Source organism: Xenopus tropicalis, chromosome 4, assembly GCF_000004195.4.
Source record: "Xenopus tropicalis strain Nigerian chromosome 4, UCB_Xtro_10.0, whole genome shotgun sequence".
NCBI classification, from domain to species: Eukaryota; Metazoa; Chordata; class Amphibia; order Anura; family Pipidae; genus Xenopus; species Xenopus tropicalis.
Genome location: NC_030680.2, coordinates 62,581,681 through 62,595,162, shown reverse-complemented (window position 1 = coordinate 62,595,162; position 13,482 = coordinate 62,581,681). Strand labels below are relative to the sequence as shown.

At 39.2% G+C, this 13,482-nt stretch overlaps 1 protein-coding gene across 2 annotated transcripts in view; it reads left to right on the top strand.

Moving 5' to 3' along the window:
• Positions 1-13,482, top strand: part of slc66a2.2 (solute carrier family 66 member 2, gene 2) — a 38,722-nt gene that overhangs the window by 15,545 nt on the left and 9,695 nt on the right. For both annotated transcript variants that reach the window (XM_012960456.3, NM_001102760.1), the window contains 1 exon segment: positions 3,967-4,183. In XM_012960456.3, the coding sequence (XP_012815910.1) occupies positions 3,967-4,183 (217 nt within the window).

Here is a 13,482-nt window from a genome sequence, read left to right as displayed (position 1 = left end):
CCTGCCTTGTTGCCTTCCTGTGTTTTGACCCGGCTTGCTCCTGACTATTCTGATTATCCATACCTGACCCCGGCTTGTACTTTGACTACGATTTCGTCTCATCCTGCTGTATTGATTACCCGGTTTGACCCTTGCCTGTCTGACTATCCTTGATTGCTGCCCGCCCCGACCTAGCCTGCCTGACGACGACCTTGTTTAAACCCTATTTTGTACCGTGATCTTTGGCCTAACTGACTTTCTACAGTCGTGCCCCATTGCTAGCCAGAACTCCTGCTTTGCACCTCTCGTATAAGTCCAGGTGGCATCCGAGTAGCTGAGGGCTCCTCCCGAAGCCAAAGGCGGTCACGCTACTGGTGAAGCACGAGCTGAGACCAGGGTGCTTGGCACTAGCTCTGGTATTGGGTGCCGACCGTGACAGTAGGTTTCTATAAAAATATATTGCATAAATAAGCAGTAAGTAAAACCCTGCTTCAGCTAGATGAACCGTTTTCATAAAAATTTACTTTTTAGTAGTATGTACTGTTGGGTACTGCTAAATAGAAATTTGCCATTTTAAGAATTAAGGGCCGCAATTTATTAGAATTTTCATAATTTTTATTGAAACGGCTGAGTTCAGAAAAGCATTGCTGTTTGGTACTTAGGTTTGAAAGACATGGCTACCCATTTTGGATTTGGAAGAATCTATGGTTTCCTGATGTAAACATAATGTTCCTGGATTTTTGGCTTTGGAATCTAGTATGCATTCTTCCATTTTTATTTTTGGTATTTAGAGCTCTAAATCTTGTTCCAGAAGTGGAAATACACAAGCTCAGGTTCTCCTGAAAAAAAGTATAGGTAAATTAAAAATCCCCCCCAGGAAAAGTGAGAAAAACCATAAAATGTTCAACAAACATCTGGCATCTAGTGCAAATGAAAAGGTATTAAAGAGAACACTAAACTTTTAACAACCCAAGCTCCCATTAACAAAGCTCCATCCTGACCTGCACCACTAGCAACTTACCAACAACAGCACAGCAGGATTGGCATCTTCCTTCTCATGTCACTCAAGTCCTCTTCACTACAATCTTCACCACAGAAGCATGTATAGTTGAAGCCACTCTGGGCCTGGCTTCATGTTGACAACTGTAGTGAAGAGGACCCAGAGGTGTAGTTTGTGAGGTTTGTGCAGGGAGTGTGGGTTGTCTTAAGGGTTTTGTCTCCTTTAGTAAGGTCAGAAATAACAACCAAGTCTGCTAACTGAGGTGCACACAAGGGGCTGCCTAATTTGGTTGGTTGCATAGTTCAGAGGGCATGGATACAAGAGAATTAACATACAATATGCCTTAATGGATCATTATCACCCAGGCTCTCTTTGCAAGTTGCTCAAACACACAACTGACTTCCTAAAGCAGCTCCACAACTTATATTGTATACAGCATGCACTACTCAGCAGGCACCTGCTATTACATTGTTATTCTAAGAAGAAACACTGCATTGTTGGTAATAAAAAAAAAACATGGTCATTTGTCTTCATTTCAGTTCATTTTATTTTCTTCATTAAAATGACCATGTTATCCTGGTAATATTTGAAATTCTACATGGAAATCAAATTCATATAAATTCTATCAATAGTAATGATAAAATGTATCTTTAATAAGCTAACCTTCAATCATATTTAAACTTAGTTCCCTGCGTTGTTATTAACTAGCAAACAGCAAGTATTATTTCTAAAATCTTGCTCCATCTGTGCAGTGAAATCTGCTGGAATTACGTAATTGCAGGATGTGTGTTTTTCGCCTCACATGTTTATCCCTTACTAACAGACTCTACTCACAAATCAGTTTTAATTGGCAAAAAGCTGTCATTTTACTTGTTTGGCTTCTTTTAACTTCATCCCTTTTTTTTCCATCATTGTTTGCACTGCAAAGAACCATTGGCCCTTGGGGTAGAGGAGGTATTGAATGTATCAGACTTTCATCTGTCCGAACTGCAGCCATCAAAACAGCATGCTCTTGTATTCTGTGCAGATGATTTATACCTCCAGTAGTCACTGAGGCAGCCGCCTAGAAACTTTTGCTAAAAGAATCCTTTGGCAAGTTCTGGTAGACAATACATGTATTATGCTGGGCCTCTTGTAGCAGCAATGACAACAGTATATTATATATATTAGGATAGCGGTGTTCAAACTTTAGCCCTTAACTGTTGTTAGACCACAACTCCCATCATGCTAAGCTAACCAACAGATATATTTGAAAATCACTGTTTTAAAGCCATAATGAGTGGCTTGTCGAAATCCAGCTGTTTCCAAACTACAACTTCTAATATCCCCTAACATCATTCATTTATGTCTGTTAAAAGCTGGAGACTTAATTTAGTACTACAACTGTTTAGGGTACCCCTTATTGTTATTAACGATAGGTAAACCTTAAAAAAATTATGTAACATTTCTCAGCGTGCTTTTCTAGGCACTTTTGGGATTTGCATTCATTATTTATTTTTGTCAGTTTCAGAGCTATTTTAGTTTTTAAAGGAGAACTAAAGGTAAAAACTGAGTTCTCTGTCAAAAGAAACAGGATTTGTTGTCTCTTTGTTTTCCTGTGCCAGAGACATGCAGATCTCTCCTCTCTCCCCTCTCCTGTTCCCCCCTCCCTCAAGAATGCTAAGAACTCCCTCCCTGCCCTTAGGAATGTGTGATCTGAGCCAATCAGCAGGAAGTTCCCTCATAGTCTAACAAACTGAGCATGTACACCGGTCTTGGTGCAGGAGTGTGGCATTATGGGAACTTTCTTTACACAGCTCAGCCTCCTATGAGGCTTCTGATCATCTGAACCGGAGAAATATGGCACCACTTGCTGGTCAGTTCCTGTTATTGTACAGTTAAAGAAATATAGCTTCTGAAGCAAAACACAGAAGTGTTCTGATATTGCTCTGCTCAGGAAAGAGATCAGAAGTCTCAGATGCCCTTTCCCATCCTTATTCTGAGCAAGGCATCATGAGAACACTTCTCTGTTTTTTTTAGTGTTTACTTATCCTTTAATGCTAAACTGCTACGTTGCATTAGGACTATTGTACCAATATTTAAGTTTAATACTGAAGGTTTGTCCATGCTCAGCTGAGGTTTATGGCCTAGTGGAATAATGCAATAAAAGTTGCAGAGTTTTTACCTGGTTTGGTAGCCCATAGCAACCAATTATATATTTGCTTTCTGACAGTTGACTGGTAAGTACTACTTGGCATGTGGTTGCTATGGGTTGTCATTCAAGGTGCAAGCTTTTCAATTTTTGTTAACCTAACCACCTTATACCTGCACAAGAAGCAAGGATATACTAGGGTGAGTTTTATTAGAAATGTAGATTTTTTTGACTGTGTGTGAGGAAACCATTATGGCAAGAACACAGAGGGCCTTATTACAGATACTCTGGACCACATAGGGTAATAACACATAAAACATGACCCCAAAGCCCCCAGAAGTGTGTTCAAACTTTACATAACCTGCCACGTTTTGTAAAATGTGAGTGGTATTTAGGGGCTGTGGCCACAAAAATGGTCATGGTCAAAAATATCTGTGCAGCATTTCTTTTTGTCCCTCCTCGCATTTTTCAAATGTTAGGAGGTATGCTTGCATTCCATTCTGGAGTACAAGGATTTGCACCCACAGCCACTAACAGCAGGGTGCAACGTGCCAATAAAATTGTGTTTTGTTTTTTTTTCCCTTCATCTATAAATGAGCCCAAAAAGGTCAATGGTCAAAATCAAACCCGGGACCACTATGCTGTGAAACAGTAATGCCAACTATTGTAATGACCACTGTATCCCCCATACAGCTTTGATGGCATAGTTCTAACTGTGCATAAAGCTGATATGTTGTTATATGTTAATTGGCACATCAGCTATTGCAAAAGCCCCATAAACAGTGTAGGAATATACACAGAAATATATGTATACCCATGTGCACAATATGTTTAGGTTGTATCTGTATACTTATAGATTTTGAAGCTGCATACTTTTGGAAGTGGAGTCGATTTGAAGATTATCTCCAATTTTGCCTGTGCCTGACCATCATTGCTGCCCTGGTGACCTTTGTTTTTCTGGATGTCTTGGTGTTTGTGGAAGGAATGGGGCTACTGGCTCTACTCACTGAGGCTATGCTGGGGATGCCCCAACTTCTGAGGAATTATAAGAACAGATCCACACACGGAATGAGGTATAGTGTAAATTATAGGGTTTTTTTGGTACTGGTAGAATGTAAATGATTGTTTTGCCACATATCATGTATAATAACTGTAGGAATAAAACCCAGACTATTGCATTTATTTCTGTATTGATAATGGGTAGTTTTTACTCCCAATAAGGATTTTCTTCCAATAAGGATTAATTATATCCTAGTTGGGATCAAGTACAAGCTACCGTTTTATTATTGCAGAGAAAAAGGAAATCAGTTTTAAAATTCTGAATTATTTGATTAAAATGGAGTCTATGGGAGACGGGCTTTCCGTAATTCGGAGCTTTCGGGATAACGGGTTTCCAGATAAGGGATCCCATACCTGTACAATAAAGCAGACGCAGAGGAACCTAGGGGGAGGATAAGGAGGCCCTGACTGCAGGGTCTGCTATATGGTACCCTGCTCCTCAGTCCCTTCTACCATATTAATTTTGCTCACTTGCTACAGAGGGGTGACTTGCAAGGAGAGACTGTGTGCACTAGGATTTCCCAAAGATTATACAGTTATGGGATGCAATATCTGGAAACCTGTTATCCAGAAAGCAACAACTTATGGGAACTCCATCACCCACAGACTCTGTTAATCATTAAAAATGAATTCCTTTTTCCCTGTAATAATAAAATAGCGCCTTGTACTTGATCCCAACTAAGATATAATTAATCCTTATTGGTGGAAAAACAATCCTATTGGGTTTATTTAATGCTTACATGATTAGTAGACTTACTAGATCTTATGGAGATCCAAGTTACGGAAAAAATTATTAAGATGTTTAGATGCAGGTCAGTGAGAGTACGCCGACATTCAGAATTGACTTTCAGAATAAATTCCATTTAAAGGGCTTTTGCCTGGTGGAATCTGTAAAAGATATACTGGGCAAGCATCACTTGATCAGAATGAATAATTATTTTCTAATCTAACAGGCTATTTTGATTGATCAGTTTGGGTCCATTGCACAGATAGATTTTGTAGCTGATTTGGTACACTGCTACTGCAGTCCTAATCTGCCCATGTATCATTTACTTAATGCTTATCCTACAAATTTGCTCACAGCTTGCAGCAAGGAAAAATCCGTACAAATGCTGCTAACATAAAGTGCTCTCACTTTTTGCTGGGAGGATGATTGCAGTAATTAGAGCTTATTCGTACATCAGCTATGTTCATTAAAATATGGAATTCTCACCTTATGCTTTTCCTTTTGCACAGCAATATGTCATCATAAGCCAACAGGCTAGTAAATGACTAATTAGTACACATTTCACCTTTGGCATAAAACTAATAATTTCCTGGTAAAAATCTGTTGTGATGATCAAATTAAATAGCATAGCTTATACTGCAACATTCATAAAGTGCACGCAAATCATTAATAACCATGTGCACTACACTGCCAAAACCTCATACCAAAACCTCATATCTAAACTAGTGATGAGTGAATTTTATCATCAGGCATGGACATGTTCCACTTTGCCATTTTGCCATGGACTTGAATGGATTTGGAGTAAGAAAAAGTCATGTGTAAAAAATGTTGCGCATAAAAATTGTTGCATGGAAAAAAAGTCACCTCTAGACTTCAGTGTGTTTTGCAAATTTTTCACTGAAGCCAAACGGGACAGATTCACTCATCACTAACCCAAACCTGCTTCTCTAACACCTCATACCCAAACCAAGGTTATTAATATAGTTGCTCTTCCCCTTGCTGCTATAATAGCTCTACCCTTCTGGGAAGGTTTCCTGTATTAAAGGAACAGTTCAGTGTAAAAATGAAACTGGGTAAAATAGACAGACTGCACAAAATAAAAAATATTTGTAATATAGTTATTTAGGCAAAAATGTAATCTATAAAGGCTGGAGTGAGCAGATATCTAACATAATGGCCAAAACACCACTTCCTGCTTTAACCTCTTAGTTAGTCAGAGTTCCATATGACCCCTTCCTCAAGTCACTGATTGGTTACTGACTGCTAACATCTTGGAAAGCTGTAAAGGAGGAAATAGTGTTTTGGCCATTATGATAGACATCTGCCCACTCTAGCCTTTATAGATTACATTTTTGGCTAACTAACTTTATTGAAAACATTTTATATTTTGTGCAATCTATATACTTTACCCAGTTTCAATTTTACACTGAACTGCTCCGTTAAAATGCCCTGTCCTTCCCTAAGAACTTTATGCAGACAGCTTATCTGTGGACTGGTCAGCTTTAATAATTGTCCACTTCTCCTCTTCCTGACTCAGCAGAACCAGAAATTTAGAGCAGAATGTGCTTTCAATTTCCAGTTTAGTACAAGTAATTATTTCCATGGTACAAGTGATTATTCTGGCAAATAGTTACAAATAATCAGAGTGCCCAGTTATTAAATCCATATCAAAAATAGTATCCCAAACTCAAGACAAAGTCTTAATTTAAAAAATTATGTTTTTATTCAAAATATCCACATTAAAAGCAGTATTCTGTGGGTTCTGTATGCTTTTCATATGGATATTTTGAATGGAAACATAATTTTTTAAGTCAAGACATTGTATTGAGTTTGGCATACTATTTTTGATATGGACTTTAGATATGCGGTTTAATCTGGGGGCTGTATCCCACCAACTTTGGCCCTTTTGTAGGACCTTCATTTCTAGTAAATTGTGAACTACCCAGTTATTAAGCCAAGCACTCCTGTTGCTTACTAGAAACAAACAATATGGGCAATAACCCTCCAAGTAGAATGATTCCAAGTGATTATGACTGGCAGCACTAATCTGTTGTGTCAAAGCAAAGCATTTCACTGAGAAAATAAACCTGAACGAATAACATTTATTTTACTCTAGTGCTTGAGGCGTATCTCATGAGAAATATAAAGGTGCGTAGAGCAGCCTCATAAATGTCATTTTTTAAGAACATAAATATGAATAAAAACACGGCAGCATGCAAAACCACATACAAGTCCCTAATAGATTTGTGGCGCCTAGGTAAGTCATTAGTTAAATTCCCCATGATTTGCCGCAGTGGTTGGCAGTACCTGTGCTGGATGGTTTTAATGAAGCTTTGTGACAGTTCGAAAAATTGTGATTTCCTTCCGTGTCTGGTGCTGGATCCTGGCTTTCAATGCAGTCGCTCTGAATCTGTAGCACAAAGGGAGTCGGTGCCTCAGAGGTTTTTTTAACATCTTCAAATATACAAATATAGGATTTCTTGGAATTCATGATTATGAAGGAGTATAATAAATATTAGATTAAAAAATATTAGTCTTTGATGAACTCTCTAAGCATTTAGCAATATCTGAAAAGGAAAGACTTAAGGGGTCATATACTGTTATGAAGGCTGGGTGTAATGGGCCCTTTTATTGCACTTTGCTCACTGCTTTTCTTGATTAAAAGGTATCATATATTGCCTACCTCTATGCTTCTGGCACAGAAATCTCTTTTTTACTTTCCATTCTTCACTTCCCAGATGTCACTGCACTCCTCACATACAGGGTAGGATTTAAAGCTGGTACACCCCTATTTTGCTTGTACCCCTTGCCCCCCGCTTGCAGGGCCGGATTTGTGGAGAGGCCACAAAGGCCCGGGCCTAGGGCGGCAATTACGGTGGGGCGGCATGCCGCCCCGCCGTAATTAAATTTTTAAATTTTGCTCCTATATGGTGCAATGGGGACCTCTCCCCACTGCTCCATATGGGAGATGAAATGTATGCGCATGCGCAGCTGACGCGGAGGGCGGGTTCGCGCATGCACTCGCTGTGTGGGGGCGGGGTTGGCAATTCGCGCATGCGCACAGGGGGAGGCCGGAGGGGGGGCCTCGGGGCGCCCGCGTCACAAATCCGGCACTGCCCGCTTGCACACCCCTCACCTACTCCCCGCTGCTACTACTGCCTTTCCCTGTATTGCTAGAACTTGGTCTTGGGTGGGTGAGAGATTTTGAAATTGTCTGAGTCTCTTGCTTGCCCAGTCCTAAGTTCAGATGCAGACAGTTGGTGGCATGCTGCCCCCAGATACTTGCCACCTTAGGCCTGGGCCTTTGTGGCCTGCCCAAAAAAAATCTGGGCCTTCTCACTCTTCACTTTCTATAGTTAAATCATTTATGTAGTGTAAATAAAGTATATTTTGCTCAGCTATCAGAACAGAATAGGATTTGGACTTATTTCCTAGGGTGGCAGGTCCCTATTAAAGAATTGCTGTAGGCCTCTATGTTTCAGAGGGCAGAAACCTGTGGCTACCCTGTTGAATACAATACTGCCTGGGGACGTAACCTCCACACATTCATTTGGTTTACAGCAATGGATGGCAGTTCTAGTCTAATGGATGTTGTAATAGTGCCTATACAAAACTATAAGCACTTATGAAACAAAAAAAAAGAACAGATTACATTTTCTGTATTGCTAATAGGGTGCCTTTATCTGAGCTGTAGCTGTGTAACAGTAACCCCATGAACAGGAGGTCAAAGCTATTTGCCCAAGATGATGTTGAAGACTGTAATTGAAGTGAGCAATCAAAATCAGAGCCATTGTTTTTTTAGTGAACTGTAGTGTTATTGATTATGCTATGGACTAACAACAATCAAACAGCAAACAAAAATTCTCTACAGGTACCTGCAATGGGGCCTGTTGATTGTACTATAAAATCTCTTCAGTGCCTGATAAATCAAGCAGAGAAAAAGTGCTAACTCATTCATTGCTGTTACATCGCCCTACAGAGGTAATTGAATTGAAAGGTATTTATACTTTATTAAAAAATTCACCAAAAATTGCCACAGTACTGCAACAGGGCACACATATGAAAAAAGCTGTGTATGTGTTTGTGAAAAAAATCTGTTTTGGTGTTAAAAGAAATGTTACCTTGAGCTGTAAGTATGCTCTATAATGTCAAAACCTCAAGGAAGATATAAAATGACAATTGCTCATGTTCCTCAATTTCTCCATAAATCTTTGGTAGGTAACACTGTGCCTCACAGCTTCAGAAAGAATGAGCAAATCAATGGCTCCTGCCACACAGGACACACCCCAATACATTGCGTCGGCCTGGGTGCAAACATGCAGAGCAGATTCCAATTAGTATGCATTTTTTGCACCGAAATCCGCTTTGTGCATTTGCACCCAGGCAGCAGTGTCTCAGAGTGCAGACACACCATAAAGCGGCTCAGAAACCACCCTGTATGACAGTAGCCTATTTATAGTCTTATATTACATACTAAATACTAAATTTTACATACTATAATGTCCTAGTACTGGAGCAGGAGTGTGCCAAAGGCTAAGGGGGCAGTTAATATTTCAGATAATCAGTGATATTGTGGTGTGGAGTCTTCAGGAACAACTTGGGCTCCAGGTTCACAAGCCCCAGACCATTAGCTAGTTGGAGGTAAACCATACACTTCCTCAAGACCGCAGATGAAACTGGTGCAGTTAAAACCTTTTATTTAGGAAAAAAGCATCCCAAAAACACAAGCCTTGCTCTGTGCCCTAGGGAGCCCTTAATCAGTAACAAGGAATTGTGATTTATGGAAGGACTATGATCCAATGCCTGTAACTGGTAGAGATTAAATTGTGCAGCTAACCCCACTCTCCAAGAAGTATAGGTGCAGACCCCTTCAGTGATCATGTCATAAGGTAATTTCATGGTCCAATAAGCACAATAGCATAAAGGGCTATTTTGGATGCTTTGCCAGCTGTGTATATATGTAGCTCAAGAAGTGGTCCAAAATGCTGAAATTGCCTCACCTTAAACCACTTTTTGATGCTCCTTTCAGCTTACTGGAGCTTGTCAAGTGCCTTGTAAGGAGATTCACATGGGGGCAATTTCTTTATTTTGGTATCATACATTTGGGCTACTATTTAGCACCTTAAACCTCAGACCCTTTTAAGATGGACCACCAGAGAGATGGAGTGTGATTGGAAAAACAAAGTTCATTTGAAGGGATAACATCTGAGGTACATCTCCACACAATGAATCACCTTATTCCTTTTCATGCCAAAAAAAAGGCAATTAATAATAAGCTTAGCCTTTGAACTTGTTCCTGGAAGCCAAGCTAGCCAATTCTATTAGAATTAAGCTCCTAGTATTGTAGTTACATGGAATATGAGGGTTTGGGTTTGAGTGTGCAAACTTAAGAGACGTTCTAATAGAAATGGCAACCTATTTAAGCTTTTAGAAGGCTGTTTGAAATGGGTTGCGTCTAACTGCTTTTTCAAGGCACTGTACAACTCATAAATAAGGTATTCCAGCATACATTTGCTTACTCATGATACGTAATAACCACAACCTGCAGTACATACATAAAACATGCCACACATATGTAACGTGAATGTGTCGTCTGAAACTCCACACCACAACCAAATCATTTTGCATTTTTAATTTGTCTAATGTATTATTAAAAACAAGGTGATCCCCCACACGAGGTTAAACTGACCAATTCTCATTATTAGGCACAGCATTATTGATAAACAGCAATAATTAAAGCAGCTGATTACCGTTATGTGACTGGCCAAGAATAACTCAAATAATATTCCTTTTTAGCTTTAGGTGCTGGGTATCTTTGTGGTGTGGTTTGCAGAATATTCATGACACATCACAAGCTTATGTATCACATGAAAGGCAAGCTCCAGTCTTATTTTTTACTGCAGTCATTTTGAAGATACTTCCTACAGAACCACATTCAAAGCTTTCATGTCCAAAAAAAGGAGGGACGGGGGAATATATACTGTACATAGCATCTTCTTTTTCTTATTTTCCACTTTCTTAATAACACTGAGGAATTCACTGAAATCTAATTTCAATTTCTAAAATGAAAAAGCATTGCATGGGACACCGAAGGCATAGAAATAATCTCAGTGCATATGAACAGAGGGCCGTTCCTGGGAAGCAAATCTGTCACTCACAGGCAATGCTCAGGGACATGCGTTGATGATTGTGAGATTTGCCTCTTGCAGAAACATGTTTGTCAACTTACTCGGGTAAATTCATTTTTATATGCTTGTATCTGATATACTGTGTGAAGAAAGATGGCTTCTGACAGTTCGCCAATCTGATAATGTACTTTAACTCCTACAATACTGTCAGCCCTCTGTATACTAAAGACTATGGAATTGGGAGCCAGATATCTCCAAACTGCTGCACACATTTCCATGTTCAACTACATTTACGTGGGTAAAACTGCATCTAAGGGCTCTGGTACACGGGGCGACTTACATGTTCGCCGGTGGGATGGCAGAGGGAAGGCAACTCGGGGAGATTAGTCGCCCGCGAGCAGGGAGTTTTGCCGCGGGCGACTAATCTCCCCGTGTACCAGAGCCCTAATAGGGCCAGTTGTAGAACAAAACATTCAGTAATTAACTTATCTTCACAAAAATGGGTTGCTCACTTTTAAGTTGACTAATATTATGATGTAGACGTTGATATTCTAATATAAATTGCAATTGGTCTTTATTTTTATGGTTTTTCAGATATTTAGCTTTTTGTTCAGCAACTCTCCAGTTTGCTATTTCAGCAGCTATCTAGTTGCTAGGGTCTTATTTACTCTTTATTTATTTATATAAAAAGCAAAAATAGCAATACAATTGTAGCCTGAGAGAGCAATAGTTCATGGCGGACCCCCATTTGAGAGCTTGAAAGAGCCAGAAGAAGAAGGCAAATAATTTAAAAACTATCAAGAAATGAATATCAATTGCAGTTCCAGATTAGTTAATCAGCTGGCTTCAGGAGTCTGAACTGAAAGTGCATAAGAATAACACAGATAATGCTTTTTAACAGCATTTGCATTTACAAAAAAAATTAAAGTCAAGTCACATTATGTAAAAAACAGTTTGGGGGGTGGAGACCCTCTTTAAAAAGAATGCTGGTTCTATTTAGTAGCATCAATTAAAATATAGATGAAGTGCTGAGTGGAACAGAGAACAGGGGGTGCTCCCCTTCCCACAGCCATCATTGGTAGCATTCTAGCATGCATTTAATTATAACAGTATAGGCACTCTCCAGAAAGGGCCCAAAATTACATGTATAATATATATACTGTAATACCTTAATGATACGTGCTACAAATCACAAAGCTGTACTTAGGGCATTTTTCACTGAAAAATCATATTTTTAGATTCCTGTTTCTTTTGTAAATGGTAAAAGTATACTGATGGATATCACGCATTGATAAAATAGCCTGACTGAAAAGATAGATCAATAAAATTGATTTCGATAACTTAATAGAATATACAAATAGATATGCATTGATTAGATAGATGACAGATAGATAGATAGATAGATAGATAGATAGATGATAGATCGATACAGTAGATGATAGAAAATAGAAAGGGGAGATTTGCTGCCTACGGTAGACCAGATTTAACCGTGAGTGACAAATCTCCCTGTGTGGCAAAAGCCTTATCTATTCATTTTCAGAAATTCAATTTACTGTATAAAATACCACATTATTTAGTGAAGTAGCAATAAATATAATACTAGTAGTACTTTACAAATGGGCACAGAAGCACCCATAATGTGCATGATAAGTTAGGCCTCTAGAACTAGAGTTCATAATATACATCAATGTTTGTAATATATATTTTAATGGAGTAAACCAGTGGACATGCCAACTGTCACTATCTGTTTATGGGCCGTAAATCTTTGTAGGAGAGGTTACCATTTTATATACAGTAGATCTGGTGGTTTGGCATACTTGAGTGACATGTGAAATTTCTTATGGGCTCACTTCGTGGGTCCTTATTCTTATGAATATCTCTGGAGGGTTGCTGCGGGCCTTTCCAATTGGCCCTATAAGTCCAGGTCCTTTTTGAAGGCGGTTTGCATTAACTAGAATTGGACACGTGAGAGTTGTAGTTGCGCCCAGACGTGCTCTCCACCACTCCGTGTAACACCTCCAACAAATAATTATCCTCTATAATCTTTTGCTCCTAGCAACTAAGGCATTCATCACTTAGCACAGTGAAATGCTTTACTGGGAACATTCTCTGTATAGTTTTTAACATATTTTTGCAACATATATCTTTTGCAACATGTATCCATTACGCGCTACTTTTCACGCGCATGCCATATTAGCCATACACAGCATTACGTTCGCAAAACTTTTTTTGAAAATGACCATTTCCCTGCAAACTGGAGGATGCATCACTCTAGGGCCAACACATACTTGAATAAATCACACTGCAAAGTCCATATTGTGTTGCCAAAAGCTCATGAACTGTACTTTTCAATAATTACCGCCTGCTCCAATTAGGTGTTAATTTTCGCATAGACTAATGCGATATTTAGCGCGTCTAGGGGGCTGATTTACTAACCCACGAATCCGACCCGAATTGG